This window comes from Budorcas taxicolor, chromosome 3 (assembly GCF_023091745.1).
Source record: "Budorcas taxicolor isolate Tak-1 chromosome 3, Takin1.1, whole genome shotgun sequence".
Taxonomy (NCBI): domain Eukaryota; kingdom Metazoa; phylum Chordata; class Mammalia; order Artiodactyla; family Bovidae; genus Budorcas; species Budorcas taxicolor.
The window spans coordinates 35,175,944-35,193,626 of NC_068912.1; the positions used below are offsets into that span (position 1 = coordinate 35,175,944).

The window sequence follows — 17,683 nt, forward strand, 5'->3', positions numbered from 1 at the left end:
TGTCTAGGTTGGTCATAACTTTCCTTCTAAGGAGTAAAAGTCTTTTAATTTCACAGCTGCAATCACCATCTGCAGTGATTTCCCCATATGACTTCCCTATATATATAACTTGGGAATCTGTGTATTTGTCATTCTTAGCAAAGCTATAATTGATTTTTTCTCCAAATATCTGCATTCTTTCAATATGAATATTTATAAACTGCCTAGTGTGCAAGACTCAGTGATACAATAGTGAATATTAACTTCCTAGTGTAAAATGGCATTAATAACAATTTTACAACTATCCACTAATGAAACAGTTTTGAGGATTTATAGCTGGAAAGTCACACCTTGAAAAAAAAAAACCAGTATGTGTCTGAGTACTATGTTTCTCATCTTCCACATACAATAACCTTGGGCAAATCTAAACAGCCAGGTCTAAAGACTTGTTTAGAGGTGTGGCATGCTGGAACCAGTTTTCTGACACTAGCATTCAGAAAAGATACTATATATATTATTACTGGTTTGTTAAAACATAAGATGTTTAACACATAACATAAAAATTGAGAGACAGCAGAGTTCTGTGCCTAACAGCATACCCTGAAGCCAGACTGACTCCCTGCTTGGCCACTTAGTAGCTGTGTTCATTTTCAGCACCTCTTTGGCTTCTGTTTCCTTAGGAATAAAACAAGAGTAATAGCAGTAGTAATAGCGATAATGGAATAACAGTACCTTCCTCCTAGGATTATTTTGAGGATGTGAAGGCTTAGAAAAGTTCTTGTGTGTGTGTGTTAGTCGCTCAGTCATATCCAACTCTTTGCAACCCCATGGACTGTAGCTCACCAGGCTCCTCTGTCCATGGAATTCTAGTCTAGGCAAGAATACTGGAGTGCGTTGCCATTCGCTTCTCCAGAGGATCTTCCCAACCCAGGGATTGAACTTGGGTCTCCTGCATTGCAGGCAGATTCTTTTACCATCTAAGCCACCAGAGAAGTCCAGACAAGTTCCTGACACATAAGCAAAGTTCTAGCTACTGCTATAAAGTTAACAGATAATCTCATTTCTGGTCAGCGTATAAATAATTTTGTGCCAGATGGTCAAAGAGCATTTTCTAATGCTGGTTATTTTTTGCATTTGCTACTTATTAGTAATTCCTTCATCTTAAAGTCAATTTAATGTACCAAAGGGCAGGTTAGTAATATATTGATATATAAATCAAAAGCCTTAAAAGTGCCCTTTGACTTAATAATTTCATTTCTAAGTGTTAATCCTTAAAAAGTTAATGAGGTGTGCAAAATTTGAAGTTAAAGATGCTCAATTTAGTGTGTTTATAAAAATGTTAATTAAAAAAAAGCAAAGAAGAAAGACTTTCAAAAAGGGCTTTGTTCAGCAAACTAACTGCACACATTTATACAATGGAATGGTAAACATCTATTAAAAATAAATTAATTGAATATTTAATGATATGGGAAGAATCATTAAATGAGAAGAATGTAAGAATGGTATGACTGTACTTTGGTTTTAAAAATAAAGTATGTGATAAGTGTGTGGAGGGTGTGTGTGTGTGTATATGTGTGTGTGTGTGGATCAATAAAGACTCCTAGGTTATATATCAAAATACTAATAATAGTGATTATCTCTAGTTGGTTCACTTATATGCAATTTTTGTTCTTTTTCTCTTCTATTTTCTAAGTTTTCCACATGAGTATGTATTATTTTTGCAATAAGAGAAAAGTTTACTAAAAAGAAGTACACAATGTGCAGAGAACTAAAATCTTGAAAACATGAAAATATACTCAGGCCAAACAGAAAAAAACCCCTTCAGTTTGTTTACAAAGTAAAAGATCCAATACAGATGTGCTCATTAGCTTCCCAGACACTCCCTGGATTCACGTGGTTTTCTGCCACAAGTTCATGTGAAACTTAGACAAATATTTAGCTATGAGCACACACACACACACACACGCACAAAAGAAAAAAATAAAGCAAACTTGGAAATCCTAAAACATACAGGAAAATTTTCTTATTGTACTCTTTATTAAAGCAGATCAGAAATTAAATCTGTTCTGATAGTCTCAGTAAACCTCAAAAGTGATTTGAATGCTTTTACAAAGTTAAGAGTGTTCTGAAAAGATTTTAATGTAATATTCTGTCTTTTTGAAAGATCTTCAAAAATATTTTATTAGGCAATAATTTGGCTTCAGTTTATTAGATCACTATAATCATACAATATATTTTTATAGTATATAAATTTTATAGTGATCATTATACTGATTATTTTAATAACATTTATTACAAATAAATACCTTTTAATCTTTATATTTTTTCCTAACCTCTTCACTGGATGATGTTGTTGCTCAGTCGCTAAGTCATGTCCAACTTTTTTATGATCCCGTAGACTGTAGCTCGCCAGACTCCTCTGTCCATGGGAATTCCCAGGCAAGAGGACTGGATAGGTTGTCATTTCCTTCTTCCAGGGATCTTCTCAATCCAGGGGTTGAACCCGGGTCTTCTATGTCTCCTGCATTGGCAAGTGGGTTCTTTACCACTGAGCCACCTAGGAAGCCCCTTCACTGGATACACCTTCTTTAAGAAGCTGGATCCTTTCAAGAATAATTTTTGATAACAATCTTTTTTTTTAATTGGAGGATAATTGCTTTACAGTGTTGTGTTGGTTTCTGCTGTATAACAATGGGGAATCAGTTATAATTATATATATACATATATATACACATAATATATATAGACACACATATATATACACATATATATATATTCCCCTTCCTGTTGAGCTTCCCTCCCTGCTTCTATTCCACACCCATTCCACAGAACACAATAATAAACTTTAAAAGGGCAAAATCATGTAAGGGAATTCTAGATGAAAAATTCAGTAAGAAGGCTTACCAGAACCTAAGAAATCCACACTAAAAATGTCTCCAACTGCTTATCAGGCTGTCACTCAATATAGTATGTTAAACATACAACTGACCTCCTGCTTAACAATATATATATATATATATATATATATATTCCTCTCAACAAAATGAAACAAAATTTTTCTTGACTTCTTTACTCTGTCTTGTTATCAAGTCATTTGCCATAGCATTATCATTTCATCAGTGATTTATTAATACATGAGAAGCCTCCACATTCATTTTCTTAATCACTTTGCCTGGGTTATTTTAATAGACTTGTAATTTGTCTCCTCATTTCTAATCTATTCCTATTTGAATACAAAGAACATCAGCCCAACAGCCAGCTTAAAAGCACTTTAAGCACATTACAACTTAGTGTAAGAATCTTAGATCAACTTTTATTCTATGAGCAGTGGAAAGTAAATTATTTATAATGGCACTCAAAGTCTCTATATTCTGCTAGAACTTTAATGTGAACTCTGAGCAATCAGGCTGATCTATCACCAACTCCTATCGTCAACTTGCTCAATCAGTCCTCCCACCAACACTTCCTCAACAGTCATTCATCCTCCGAGCATGCACAACTGAAAAGCTGATGTGGTTTTCATAACCTTTACCTTTCTTTACCTTCAGAATTTCAACAACATTCACATACTGTCTGACTCATTGATTAGGCACTAAATCATACTGTCTCCTACTGCCAAGCAATTATACATGTATGATCTAATGTTCTTAAGTAGAGGTAACTGCCTTATGGGCCTTTATATCTGTTGTACTTTTCATAGCCCCTGACAGCTAGAAACTTGTTAAAAGCAAAATCAGTATTTGGTAAACAAGGAATGATCTACAGCTTTAATTTTTGCAGAAAACCAAGTATATTTATAATTTGCTGTGTACCTCCAAAGCTTTTCTTTAATAAAATGAATTATTAGTTTATGTAGGTTCATGCATCCCCACAACCATCTCCAGGCTCAGTGATCCATTAGGAGGATTCACAGGACTCAGCATGTAGTCATACTCATGTCTAAGATGAACTATAGCAAAAGGATACAAATGGAATCAGTAAAGGAGAAAAGTGCGTGGAACAAAGCCCTGAGAAGCCAAGTGCAAGCTTCCAAGAGCTCTCTCCCAGTGGAGTCACCAATAACCAACTTCTCAGGTATCAAACTGGGACAACACATGTGTATACCAAGGAAGCTCATTAGAGATGCAGTACCTAAGGGTCCCCCCCTGCCCCCCTCCCCTGAGCTGGTCATGTGGGCACCCTCTGCCCAGCACAGGCCAAAATCCCAGACTCCCAGAAAGTATTCAGCGCAAATCACACTGTAGTTCAGGCACAATGAGCCACTCTAAAGTTTTATGTCAGTGTAGGCAACTATTGATTGTTGAGGTTCCCAGAGGCCAACAAAAACACTGTAAGCAGGCCTTTCTACGGAAAGCAGTCATGGGTCTGCTAAGTTAACCCTTTTCTATGTAATTCAATGAATATTTTTATGGTAGAAATGTTAGATGTTAACTATATTTGATTTTTTCCAAAGCACAGGTAATGTTTTAAACAATTAAAATCTAGCATTTATTTAGAGATTCACTGCCTAGACTGGTATCCACGAATAAAAAGTTACACTATTTTTAAATAATTCACATCCTTTAAGTATTCCTGGTTTTCTTTCTTTTTCTTCTAAAATGAGGTTATCTTTTTCAAGTCAACATTTTCATAGTCGCCAGGAGAAAAGAAGTATAACATGTAACGGAAACAAACCCTCTTAGATAAGCTCCTTGTCTTCTCTTTAAATGTCAGTTAGGTGCCAGAGCATTGTGGTAGCTGTTTTAGGTGCATCATCTTACTAAATCCTCCCAACACCCACATAAGCCAGCGATGATTTCTATTTTATAGATCTGCCACGGTGGAGCTAGGATTTAGGTTCAGATCCGCCGCATTCCATACTCTAGTTCTTAGATTTATATCAGCTACCTCTGCCTAATAAGGAACAGGCTACTTATTATAAATCGCTTCCCTTCAAACTACATGGGTGTTGTCTGGTTGGTTATACACAGCATTATTTTTAATCTAACTGACTTTGATTACAGTCACATTTTAGTTGGAAAAGAAGGGTAAATTTCATACAGGATACTCTACTTTTTCTTTTCTGATCTTGCTAATTCCAAATCAAATCACATCCCTTGCTTGTTAACTACAATGGGAAACTCCCTATTCAGCACAGCACACAACTTTGTACTTTATCTGACATTAATCTGCTTGAAACCTGAATTTCAATTTTCACTTACCAGATGTGGGGACCTCGGGAAAGTTATCTCAGTTCATTCATTTACAAAATGGGGATTCCTACTTCACAAGCTTGCAGTGAGAGAAGACAATATATTTAAAAGGTTTGCGTGCGTGCTTGCTCTATTGCTTCAGTTGTGTCAGACTCTTTGCGACCCTATGGACTGTAGCCCACCAGGCTCCTTTGCCCATGGGGGTCCCCCACGCAAGGCTTCTGGAGTGGACTGCCACACCCTCTTCCAGGGGATCTTCCCGACACAGGTATAGAACCTATTTCTCTTATGTCTCCTGCATTGGCAGGCAGGTTCTTCACCAGCCACTTGGGAAGCCCACTTAAAGGGTTTAGCCTATTCATATTTGCCAAACAAACGACTGCTTACAATACCTGGGTAACTGATACATAATTGGCACGAATCAAGCCAATGAGGGAGATAGTAGGGAGTAGAGAAGTACCCTGACCACCAGGTGTCACCACTGGGCCAGGAGAGCTGGTCTAACTGCCAGGAGCCAGGGGTGGGACTGTCACAGGACGGTAAAACTGTCACTTGCACCTACAGAAACATTCAAAAATTGGCTTTGGCTTTCAGCCTTACAGTGTTTATTCCACCATTCTGAGTAACACTGTTCTCTTACCAGTGTGTTCAAAATGACTGCAGCGGATGTATCATCATATTAGTTTAATTTGAAAAAAAAAAAAAAAAAGGGGGGCTTCCCTGGTGGCTCAGACAGTAAGGAATCTGCCTGCAATGCAGAAGACCTGGGCTTGATCCCTGGGTCCAGAAGATCCCCTGGAGAAGGAAATGGCAATTCACTTCAGTATTCTTGCCTGGAGAATTCCAAGGACAGAAGAGCCTGGCAGGCTACAGTCCATGGGGTCACAGAGCTGGACACAACTGAATGACTAACACATACACACAGTTAAAAAAACTCCTCAGCTGATCCTTTTTTTTTTTTTTTAAATTCTGAGAATCAATATTGCTTCATAACTCTCTTGCTTTAGTCAACAAGACAATTACATTTTCTGGCTTTCACAGGCTTCAATATTGCCACCTTGGACAATTTTCTCATCCCAACTCCAAACCCATGGACATTATTTCCATTACATAATTAATGGAGATGACAAAAGGAAAACAGAGTATGTTTTAGGATAAAGTCCATGTACAGCACTAATGACAAGCATTAACTAAAAGCCTTATTCCTTAAAAGTTCATATTTTAAAATCCCGCAAATTTTCTCTTTTCCTAAGGAACAGTTAACCTACAGGAGATCTGTCAACCTACAAATAGTCTGACATGACTCAAGGAACACTACCACTCCTGACTTCATTCTGTAATCTGCCAATAACGCTCCCTGAGAGGCCCAGGGGCGAATTTCAAAATGAGAGCAATAAAACGAAAAAAAAAAAAAAAAAACCCAAACAGAAAAACCCCAAATGAGAACAGGGTCTGGGCTGTGCTTCTGGTTCTAACTCCTCCACACAGAGCAACTAGCGGTCACTTCAAGACCGGTCATTCAGTGAGTGTTAGGGCGTAACTGGACACGCAGCTCTGAGATGAGACACAGACTTGTCCTGTCTCCAGGGAACACTTGACTCAAGTCTGACCAGGCCTGGGCATCCTGGGCGCCCGAGCCCTCCAGCAACCGACAGGCATAAAGAGAAAGGCTAAATAAATGCACAGGCAGATTCTGTTTAGGGCCGGCGCTCCTGGAACTCGAGCAGTTTGGGTTATTTTTGTTCTAACAACAGCTCAAGTTCCACTCTGCATCTCACAAACATGGAAACGTCTGAAGAGAAACCAGAAGCATCCTCTCCCTTCTGACCATCGCTCCCTTTCCTGGAGAACTGAGGAGGGAAGAGCAGATACCAGGAACCATCTGGAATCATGAGCGCAGGTGGCTACCCCAGCCGAAAACCCATTTGCGAAGCACTTTATGCAGATCGATACACTCAGACTGGTCCCTAGAGAAAAGAAAAGCTCACGAGGCTGGCCGCCCTCCTGGAGTAAAGGGGCTGCGTCAAGAGATGTTGCCCTTCCAGCTGCTCCGGAGCAGCGGGCGGCGCGGCGGGCGCGTTACCTGGGGGACTCGGCGGTGAAGCTGCCGCCGTCCAGCAGCCGCATCTTGCAGAACAGGACCCCGTTGACGAAGGGCACCGAGGAGAGCTCCTCGAGCTCGAAGTCCACCTTAAACTTAAACTTCTTCTTTTTCATCATCATGAGAGCCAGACGCCGGCGAGCGGGGTGCGGGGGCGGCCCCAAGGGGCGCGCGGGCCGGCGCCGCCGCTTCAACTCGGTCGAGCCCCGGGCCCGAGCAGCCCCATGGCCCGAGCAGCGAGCTGCGCGCGGGGGCGCGGCCGGGGGGCGCCGAGGTCCGGCCGCCGCCGCGTCCTCTTGCGGCAACTTGGGTCCGAGCGCGGCGGCGGCCGCAGCGCGGACCCCGCCCGCCCGCGGGGAGTGGTTGTGCTGCAGCTCGCCTGAGCGGTGGGAGCCCTTTCCGTGTGCAGCTTGCCGCCGCCGCCGCCGCCGCCCGTCTGGGAGGAGAGGCGAAGCTGGGAGAACCGCCGCTGCCGCCGCCTCTTCAGTGCCACGGGCCCAGAGGCGCCCCCAGCGGCCGCTGCCGGCAGCGCACCGCCGGGCGGAAGTGGGGAGGGCGGGCGAGGAAATTCGGGGCGGGCGGGCCCTTCGCCGGGAAACTGACCCGCGACGGCAGTTAGGGTGTCACGCCTCTCTGGGGTTAAAAAAAAAAAAATCCTACCAAAAAGGAACTTCCTTCTACAGCTTCCTCTCGGCCTTTCTTTAGTTATTTTGCTCCGCCTCCTTTCTCCCCCTCCTTCTTCAGCGATATTTTTTTCCCCTTGGGTTTGAGAGTCATGGGTTAATAGAATGAATCAGAATCTCCACGACGTTCTTTTCGTCAATTTGAAATCCTAAAACTAAAATTCACGAGCCTCCTCATATAAAATGAGGGAGGAAAAGAAAGGATTAAAATGTGCTGAGGACTCAGGCACTGACTGCTACAGACGTTTTCTCTTGTTTATTCTTTAAATCCTGTCATCCAGGATAAAAGAGTACAGAAAAGATTAAAATAATACCTTTCTTTCTAAAATTGAATCTGTCCAAACCGAGACTAAAAAGCCTAAAAATAAAGTGTCCATAGACGCATAGCAACTACCTGCCCTCTATAGGCATGTGTATATTGTTGCAAGGTGTCTTGCCTGCTTACTTACATAATATTCCTGTTTTCAGTCTAAATTATTAACCCTCGCAGTAATCTCTCTGAACGGTTTCAACTGAAAAGATCCTCGTTTCCAGTTCACTCATTCATCCATGCATTCATTCACATAAAAATATTTTTAATCACCTAAAATGTTGGTCGCTATCAAGACCCAATGATTTATTAAAAAAAACAAAACAAAACAAAAAACCACATAAAACCCTGACCTCAACGGTTTTATGATTTAGTGAGAGAGAGAGAGATTAAAAAAGAAAACCTACCACTTGTGTTTGTTTAGCATGAAGACTCAGTTTGTCTGGAAATCAGAAGGGAAAGCAATTAAAGTAATTGATATTAACTAGTGTTCTGACAGCAGCCATGAAATTAAAAGACGCTTACTCCTTGGAAGAAAAGTTATGACCAACCTAGATAGCATATTCAAAAGCAGAGACATTACTTTGCCGACTAAGGTCCGTCTAGTCAAGGCTATGGTTTTTCCAGTAGTCATGTATGGATGTGAGAGTTGGATTGTGAAGAAGGCTGAGCTCTGAAGAATTGATGCTTTTGAACTGTGGTGTTGGAAAAGACTCTTAAAAGTCCCTTGGACTGCAAAGAGATCCAACCAGTCCATTCTGAAGGAGATCAACCCTGGGATTTCTTTGGAAGGAATGATGCTAAAGCTGAAACTCCAGTACTTTGGCCACCTCATGAGAAGAGTTGACTCACTGGAAAAGACTCTGATGCTGGGAGGGATTGGGGGCAGGAGAAGGGGACGACAGAGGATGAGATGGCTGGATGGCATCAGTGACTCGATGGATGTAAATCTGAGTGGACTCCGGGAGCTGGTGATGGACAGGGAGGCCTGGCGTGCTGTGATTCATGGGGTCGCAAAGAGTCGGGCGTGACTGAGCGACTGAACTGAACTGAGTGTTCTGAATTTCAAAGAATGAACAGAATTTGGGACAAAGTGGGCTGTGGGAATAAGGAGTGTTCCAGGCAGAGGAAATGAAGGTAAAAATCCAGGGGCAGAGTTTAGGAGTCTGGGGTTGGGAGTTGGTAGTGAATATAGCTGGTTGGCCTTCAGGACAAGGAAAGGCAGTGGGAATAGTTCAAGGGAACTTTGCAGCTTGTAACTTGGAAAACTAGATGGAAGCAGGAGAGGACAGATTGGGAATGGAAGAGCTAATGAGTCTTTAAGCTGTGACACATCAGGGAGAGAAGGGCAGCCTTAGCTCACGGCAAAGTTAAAGCCGAAACCATGTATTTGGAATTAGAGTATGCCTTGATGGCTGAAGCCCCAAGAATGGATTAAAAATGAGTTACTCTGAAGAATGTTTAATGGGTAGATGGAGGAAGGGGAGCTTGTGAAGGCACACCTGAGAACAAAGAAAGAGGAGATCAAGGAAGATAAATGGCCTGGAAGCCAAAGAAGAGTTTTAATTATTTAACATTCATATGTATTAAGACCTACTGTGTGCCAGGCACTGTGCTGGGGACTAGAGATACAAAGAAACAAGGCACAGAGGGGCTTATAATACAGATGTGCAAGCAGATCAATTAGAGAGAGGGAGAGGGAGGTAGGTCTATGACCTATGGAGAGCGAAGGAGGGGAGTCTGCATTGCTGCAGAGCAATCCTGGAGGATTTGGACTGAAAAGAAGCTATTAAACTGCAGTTCTAGGAAGTTATTGGTAATCTAGGCAAGTGAAGCCTCCATACAAGGTGATAGCAAAGTAGGATTAAAATGGTCTTATAAGCAGATAGGGTAGGGAGTCCCTGGAGAAAGAGGACCAGGCCTTGTTTTCTGGACATAAGAGGAGACTTTTTTGGCCTAAGTCATTTCGGGATCTAAGCCTGGCTATACTTGCCTTTGAACAGATGTTAGTAATTAATGGTCTTAAGGGAAGTGAGGGAATGCAAGAACAAAGGGAAAGCAGTCAAGAAACAATAGTTCAGCAATAAAAGAGAGTCTTAGTTCCTCCTCAAGGGATATATGTTACAATCTAATACACATTTTTGTGTTGGGCAGGACATAAGCCACCCCACCCCCACCCCCACCCCTCCCCCACCCCCCACACCCAGGTGGAGGACAGTAACTACATTCTGGGACCCCAGACTGATCAGAACCTAAGGAATGATGACATAGACTTTTTCTGACTTCAACCAAGTAAAGCCTGGACTCTGATCACCTTTGCCCCAATTCTACACTAAATTCTCCTCTGCTCAAGCCCCTTCATGAATAAGCATATACCCTTAGCTTAAAACTTCCTCAAATTTGCTATTGGAGAGGCACTGCTTCAGGAAAGATCCCCAGTGTTTTCCCTAATCGTTGCAAGTAGTAAATCCTTCCCTCTCTTTGTGTCTTTTGGCTTGACATCTCCAAGAAGTGAACCCAGTTTTGGGGTAGCAGTCTGGGAAGTGAATGGTAGGTAGTAATGAGGAATGAGTGACAAATTTTTTTCCTGATTTTTGCCAGTGAATGAAAAGAGAGAAGACAGTAGTAGCTAGGAGAGGAAGATTCAAACTTTTTAATGACATTCTGGAACTATTCAACATTTGTCAAGTGCTTAGTATGTGCCAAGCACCTTTGTAAGTCCTAGCTATCTAAGATGCAGTTTCTATTCCAAATCTCAGAGTCTCTTGGAGGACACAGGTAAGTAAGCAGGCTGTTGCAGTACAATGTAATATTGAATCTGTTTTCCTATGACAGTAGGTATGAATAGTGTCTTCTGTGGGAATGTTGTTCAGTTGTCAAGTTGTGTCTGATGGTGGGAATACAGTACATCTAACTAGGATAAGTAGGGTTGTGGAAAACTTTCTAGGGTAAGTGACGTTTGAGCTTCTGTCAGAATGGTGAGAGTGGGGGTGGAGAGCAGTTTCCAGGAAGAAGGTACTGCATGTGCAAAGGCTCAGAGGAAGAGAGACCGTGTTTTAGGAGGAACTGAGAGTAGTTCAGTCTGGCTGCGACTTAGAGTTGGGGTGTGGTGACAGGGATATAATAGGGAGCCACTGAAGTTTTAAAATGGGAATGATATACTAGAATTTGAAGTATATAAAGATCTCTTTAGCTTCACTAAAACTGAAGGAAGGAAGAGAGCCTAGTATTCTTATTTAGACTTGATTATTAAACACTGTGTGTGAGTCAAGGTCCAGACAAGAAACAGACATCATACTTAAAGTGCTTAAATGAGGAAATTTTAATGAAAGGATTCTTTACAGAACTGCAGAGTAAGAAAACCACAGACTGTTAGGGTGTTGAAAAGAGGGGGTTAAATATCCTGACCTCTTTCATCTCCTGCTTTCTAATCTCCTGCTTTCTGATCTCCTGCTGCTTACTTCCCATGATCCAAAACCAACCGAAGTGAGAGGGCAAAGAAACCTGGAAGATGCAGTTGGTAGAAGATGGCCACCTGAGGCACAGAGGAAGGCAGCAAAGGGTGGAGAGTGATGGAGTTTAGGGGATAGAAAGCTATCAGTGCACACCTGGTTCGGCCAGGGTTCACTGCAGAAACCTGAAATAAACAGCTATCAGTCAAGCAATTCAGAGTCCTTGGAAGGGCTGGTGGAGTAGAAGTTAACAGACTATTGAATTCATTTGTGGCAAACATTATCAGATGCCACTATTATCTGGTCCTTTTTTACTTCTTGGGCGTATGGGAGTTTACATTTCCAAATCCCCTTGGAGTTCAGTAGGGCCATGTGACTAGCTCTAGCCAATAAGATGTGAGAAGTAATACATCATTTCCAGGATGAGACAGTGACAAGCTTTTGAGCATTTCTCTAGCCTTTCTCTGCCCTGCTACAATTGACATGGAGGAAACCTTGTGCTCAGATGTAGTAGCCACAATATTGAAGCAGCCCAGATCACTGAGTCAGCACCTGGAGAACAGCTGCCCACATTTGCAACAAATTTTTGTCCCTCCGTTTTATTGAGATATATGTAACATTGTGTTAGTTCAGGATGTACAACATAATGATTTGATAGAGGTATATATTGTGAAATGATTACCATAAGTTTAGTTAACATCAATCACCTCATATAGTTACAATTTTTTGTATGTTTTTAATGAGAACTTATAAGATCTACTTTCTTAGCAACCTTCAAATACATAATACAGTATTATTAACTATAGTCATGATATTGCACACTACAACCCCAGAACTTATTTATAAGTGGAAGTTTGTACATTCTGACCCTCTTTATCCATTTTTCCCAGCCCTCCAAACCTTTTCTCTGTCAACTACCAATCTGTTCTCTGTATCTATGAATTTGTATTTTTTCAAGTTCCACATATGTCTTTCACTGTTTGACTGATTTACTTATGATGAATAAGTGAATTCACACCTTGATGTTCGTCCATGTTGTTTCAAAAGGCAAAGTGTCCTTCTTTTATATGACTGAATATACATTCATATACATGTATGTATATGTGTATGTGTATGTGTGTGTAAGACATATGGCTTCCCAGGCAGTGCTAATGGTACAGAATCTGCCTGCCAATACAGGAGATGCAAGAGATGTGGGTTTGATTCCTGGGTTGGAAAGATCCCTTGGAGTAAGAAATGGCAACCCCACTCCAGCATTCTTGCCTGGAATATTCCATGGACAGAAGAGCCTGGTGGACTACAGTTCATGGGACTGCAAAGAGTTGGGCTGAGCATGTTTTTGTCTGTTTTTTTGTTTGTTTTCTTTATCTGTTCATCCACTGATAGACACTTAGTTTGTTTCCATGAGTTGGCTATTATAAATAATGCTGCAATGAATAAGTGGGTGCAGATGTCTCTTCAGGATGGTGATTTTCTTTCCTTCAAATATAGACCCAGAAGTGGGTTCACTGGATCATATGGTAGATCTATTTTAAATTTTTTGAGGAATATCCATACTGTTTTCCATAATAGCTGAATTAATTTACCTTCCCATCAACTGTGTGCAAAGATTCCCTTTTCTCCACATCCTTGTTAGCACTTGTTATTTCTTGTCTTATAATATTCTAAGTGTGAGGTGATATCTCATTGTGCTTTTGATTTGCATTTCCCTGATGATTAGTGATGTTGAGTACCTTTCCATGTAACTGTTGGCCATCTGTATGTCTTCTTTGGAAAAATGTCTATTTGATTCCTCTGCCCATTTTTTTGTTTGTTTGTTTCATTTTGTTATTTGCTATTGAGTTGTATGAGCTCTTCATATATTTTGGATATTGACTCCTAATCAGATATGTGATTTGCAAATGTTTCTCCCATTCCATAGGTTGCCTTCTCATTTTATTGATGGTTTTCTTTGCTTTGCATGCAACTAACTTTTGCCAGTGAGAAAGAAACTTTTATTGTGTTTAGTCACTGAGATTTGGGGGATTGCTTGTTACTACAGCATTAGGCTAGCCAATTCTGATCAATTTGCAATGTAGCTGGAATGAGAAGCTGACAATAGGACACACTATTGCTGCTGCCACCACTATGGAGCCCATGTGAAGAGCCTGGATGCTGCAAACACATTATCATACCTTGCTTGCAAGTGGCCATAGCAGCAGGAAAATAGCCTCCAATTCGCTTGCACCTATTTTTTTCATAAGTGCATCTATTTGGCAGACCTTATTTGCACCTAGAATTCAAGCAATAAAGGAGTCTTAGGAATGTAATTTTTAGCTTTTCAACTTCTTTGAATAGAGTAATGGAATGAACATTGAAGCAGCAGATGTAAGTATCTACCCCAACACCTATATTAAATTTCCTCAAAGGCAGGAATGGTTTGTTAATCATCTTTGTATCTCTTCTGTCTAGCTGGATACCTGGCATTAGTTGGTGTTCAATAAGTGTTTCTTGAAATGATATGAATTTCATTTCTGGTGGCTCAGATGGTAAATAATCTGCCTGCAGTGCAAGAGATCCATGTTCGATCCCTGGGTCGGGAAGATCCCCTGGAGAAGGGAACGTCTACCCACTCCAGGATTCTTGCCTAGAGAATTCCGTGGATAGAGGAGCCTGCTGGGTTACAGTCTGTGGGGGTCACAAAGAGTTGGACACAACTGAGCAACTAACACTTTCACACTTTCAAGTGCTTCACTTCCCAAGTAAAACAATAAAGTTTCCAGACACATGCTAAGACTGCTTGTATCTGAGATTTGACAGATCTTATAATATCCTCTACTATGAGAAGGGAGTATTAGTAGTCTCCAACTAAAAGGAGTGGGCAGAAGAAAAAGTAGCCATACCAAAAAGTTAAAGAATAAGTATGTAAGTTAAAGTTAGGTTCAGCTCCAAATAAAAGAAAACTTGAAACAACAGATGCTTAAATGTGACAAGCTCATTTCTCTCTAAATTAAGTAACGACAGGAGATAAAAGTCCAGAGCTGGTAGAAGAGCTCCACGAGCATCACAAACCCAAGTGCTGTTGCTCCATTGTCCTTAACATGTGGTTTTCACCCTATGGTCTAAGATGGCTGCTCAACCTCTAGTCACCTCTCAATTCCAGCCGGCAAGAAGATAGAAGGAAGAAAGGTGTGCTCAGAAGGAAGAAAGATAGAAAAGTATGCTCCCTCCCTCTTGAGAACACTTCCTGGAATATGTACACTCTACTTTTACTTAATCCCATCAGCCAATGGAATGTGATCAGAAGTTATGGCACCAATTCCAGGTCTGGCCCATAAAGCCTCCCACATACGATTCTCCCTCTTTTCTGGCATCTGCTGTTTGGAATTTGATGTCAAGGGAAACTTCTGAAGTTATGTGTTGAAGATAACAGAGCTTGTATAAGAGCTTGTATAAGCCTACGTCCCTAGGTGATTAAATGGCAAAGATTTAGACTCTTGCTCCTCCACCCCGAAACAGGAACACTGACATTGAACTGTTATGTGACCAAGAAGCAAACTTTTGTGACCTTTGAGGTATGTTTGCCACAACAGCTAGTTTTACTTTAATTCAGAAATTGTTACAGAAATAGAGCACTATCGTTTAAAACTAGTCAGGTGGGCAGTGGGCAACAAGGAAACTATGGTTAGGAGCTGGAAAATGGAAACCCATGGCAACACGTTTGGTGAAAGAGTTGCCTGTGATAATTCAGAAGGCAAATACGGTTTCTACAAAGTCCATAGTTTTGGAAGAGGTTGGAAAATGAAATGTTTGTAGGTCATGTTTGAGCCAGCTGAGCAGAGCTCAGCGTAAAGAATCTGTCTGCTATGCAGGAGCCACAGGAGATGCAGATTTGATCCCTGGATTGGGAAGATCTCCTGGAGAAGGAAATGGCGACCCACTCCAGTATTCTTGCCTGGAAAATCCCATGGATAGAGGAGCCTGGTGGCTTATAGTCCATGGGGTCGCAAAGGGTGGGACACGACTGAAGCGATTTAGCATACACAGGCAAAGGTTATGTTTACTGGCTGCATTTAGCAAGATATTAGAAAAGTGAGACACACTCATGCAATAAAAAACAGGTTTGCAAGCATAACTGAAGAGGAATATAGAGAGTACAGCCATTTGGAGACCCAAGGGATTGGAAAAGTCTTCTCTGTACTTCAAAGAATAGGAAATAAGACTAAAAAAGCTTTTGAGCAACAAAGGCCCATTAAAACTCAGCACTGCAGCAAAGATTAGACTTAGGGTGTGGCCTCCACATTTAGGTCTGATGGCCTCTCATGTTGAGAGGAAGAGAAGCATGGGGTGAAAAAGCAAGGAGATCAATTAGGATAACAAATTATCTCTAGGAAAGAACTTTAGTGTTAGTGGCATTATGAAACTGACTGGAGGCAAACAGATCAGAAAGTCTTTCCATTTTTGAGGGATTGTATTGCTAAATAAATCATGAGCCTGTATTAAAAGCTGTAATTTCCACAAGGAAGTCATAATTCTGGACACTCGCTTCCCATGTGGCCTTAGAAGAAAAACTTCAGAGGGCAGAGTCGGTGACCAAAGAGGACAATGCACAGGGGAAGTGGGCTCCTTGCAGAAAAGAGTAATATGGTTCAACCTAGGAGCTTTACCTTCTGCCAGTTCAGGGCCATCACAAAGCCTCATGCAGAATTTCATCTTTGCAATGGGCCAGTGCCTCCCCTTCTGCCTTTTTCCACCTGGAAGTATTTACTGAAATACATTTGTTCTATCATTATATATTGGGTGTGACTGGGGAAGATATCTTCTTATTCCGTAGGTCACAGTGAGTTTCTCATCACTATTGGCATGTTGGACCAGACAGTTCTAGGGTGGGAGCGGTGCTGGCCTGTGTACTGTACAATTTTAGTAGCATCCCTGGCCTTTACCCACAACATGCCAGTAGCATCTCCCTCCTTCCCAGGTGTGACAATCAAAAATTTCTCTAGAGCTTGCCTAATGTTTCCTGGGGGACAAAATCACCCATGGGTGAGAATCACTAGGCCACAAGATGATGTGGAGTTACAGCCAGACCTGATGGAGAAGCCTGTGTGGTTACCTGGAGATCCTGTACTTTGAATTTGATGAAGTTGAATTTGGTGAAATTTCAAATTATCTCTCTTGGAGATTATCTATTTGGGGAAAAAGGATGAAATGGCTATCTTATGACCAAGTGGTGGGGCTATGGCCTAGAGTGCTAGGTCATCACCAAACCTATTTTCTCTTCTTCCTGAGTATTTTCCAGTCTCCTTTACAATGAGACGCTGCTGCAGACTGACTCCCAGCCAATGAAATGAGTGCGTTTTCCAGACCTGGTCCATACAAATCTCCTGAATGTGATTCTTTCACTCCTAACCCATCTGATAGCTGGATGTTGATTTAAGCTAGCCTTGGAAGCCAAGTGCTGCAAATGAGAAAGCCTCTATCAGCCTGGGCATTTCTATTAGCAGCTATAGCAGAGTCCCTCACTCACTGTCCCAAACCCACTGACCAGGATATTGGTTTGTGAGGTGTGAGAATTTAACATCTAATTTGTGTGTGTGTGTGTGATTTTTAAAAACTATTTTAAAAAATTGTGGTAAAATACATATAACATAACATTTACCATCTTAATCATTTTACAGTATACAGTCCAGTGATACAAAGTACGTTCACATTGTTGTACAACCATCACCACCATTCATCTACAGAACTTTTTTGTCATCCCAAACTGGAACTCTTTACCCATTAAACAATATCTCCCCGTGTTCCTGTCTCCCAGTCCCTGGCCACAACCTTTCTACTTCCTGTATCTATGAATTTGACTCTTCTAGGTAGCTCATGCGAATGGACTCTTATGGTATTTGTCCTTGGGTGAGTGGCTTATTTCACTACATTTAATTTATAAAACCACTGAAATTTGGGGTACATTTGTTGTGCCAGCTAGTATTATA

The 17,683-nt window shown here is 41.3% G+C and overlaps 1 protein-coding gene across 1 annotated transcript in view; it reads right to left on the reverse strand.

Annotated features, from left to right (window-relative positions):
• The window catches only part of EEIG2 (EEIG family member 2), a 73,264-nt gene extending 65,870 nt beyond the window's left edge, over positions 1 to 7,394 (reverse strand). The window contains exon 1 of the mRNA XM_052637490.1: positions 7,255 to 7,394. Within this exon, the coding sequence (XP_052493450.1) occupies positions 7,255 to 7,394 (140 nt within the window). The remainder of the gene's footprint in view (positions 1 to 7,254) is intronic.
• Positions 7,395 to 17,683: the final 10,289 nt, after the last annotated feature.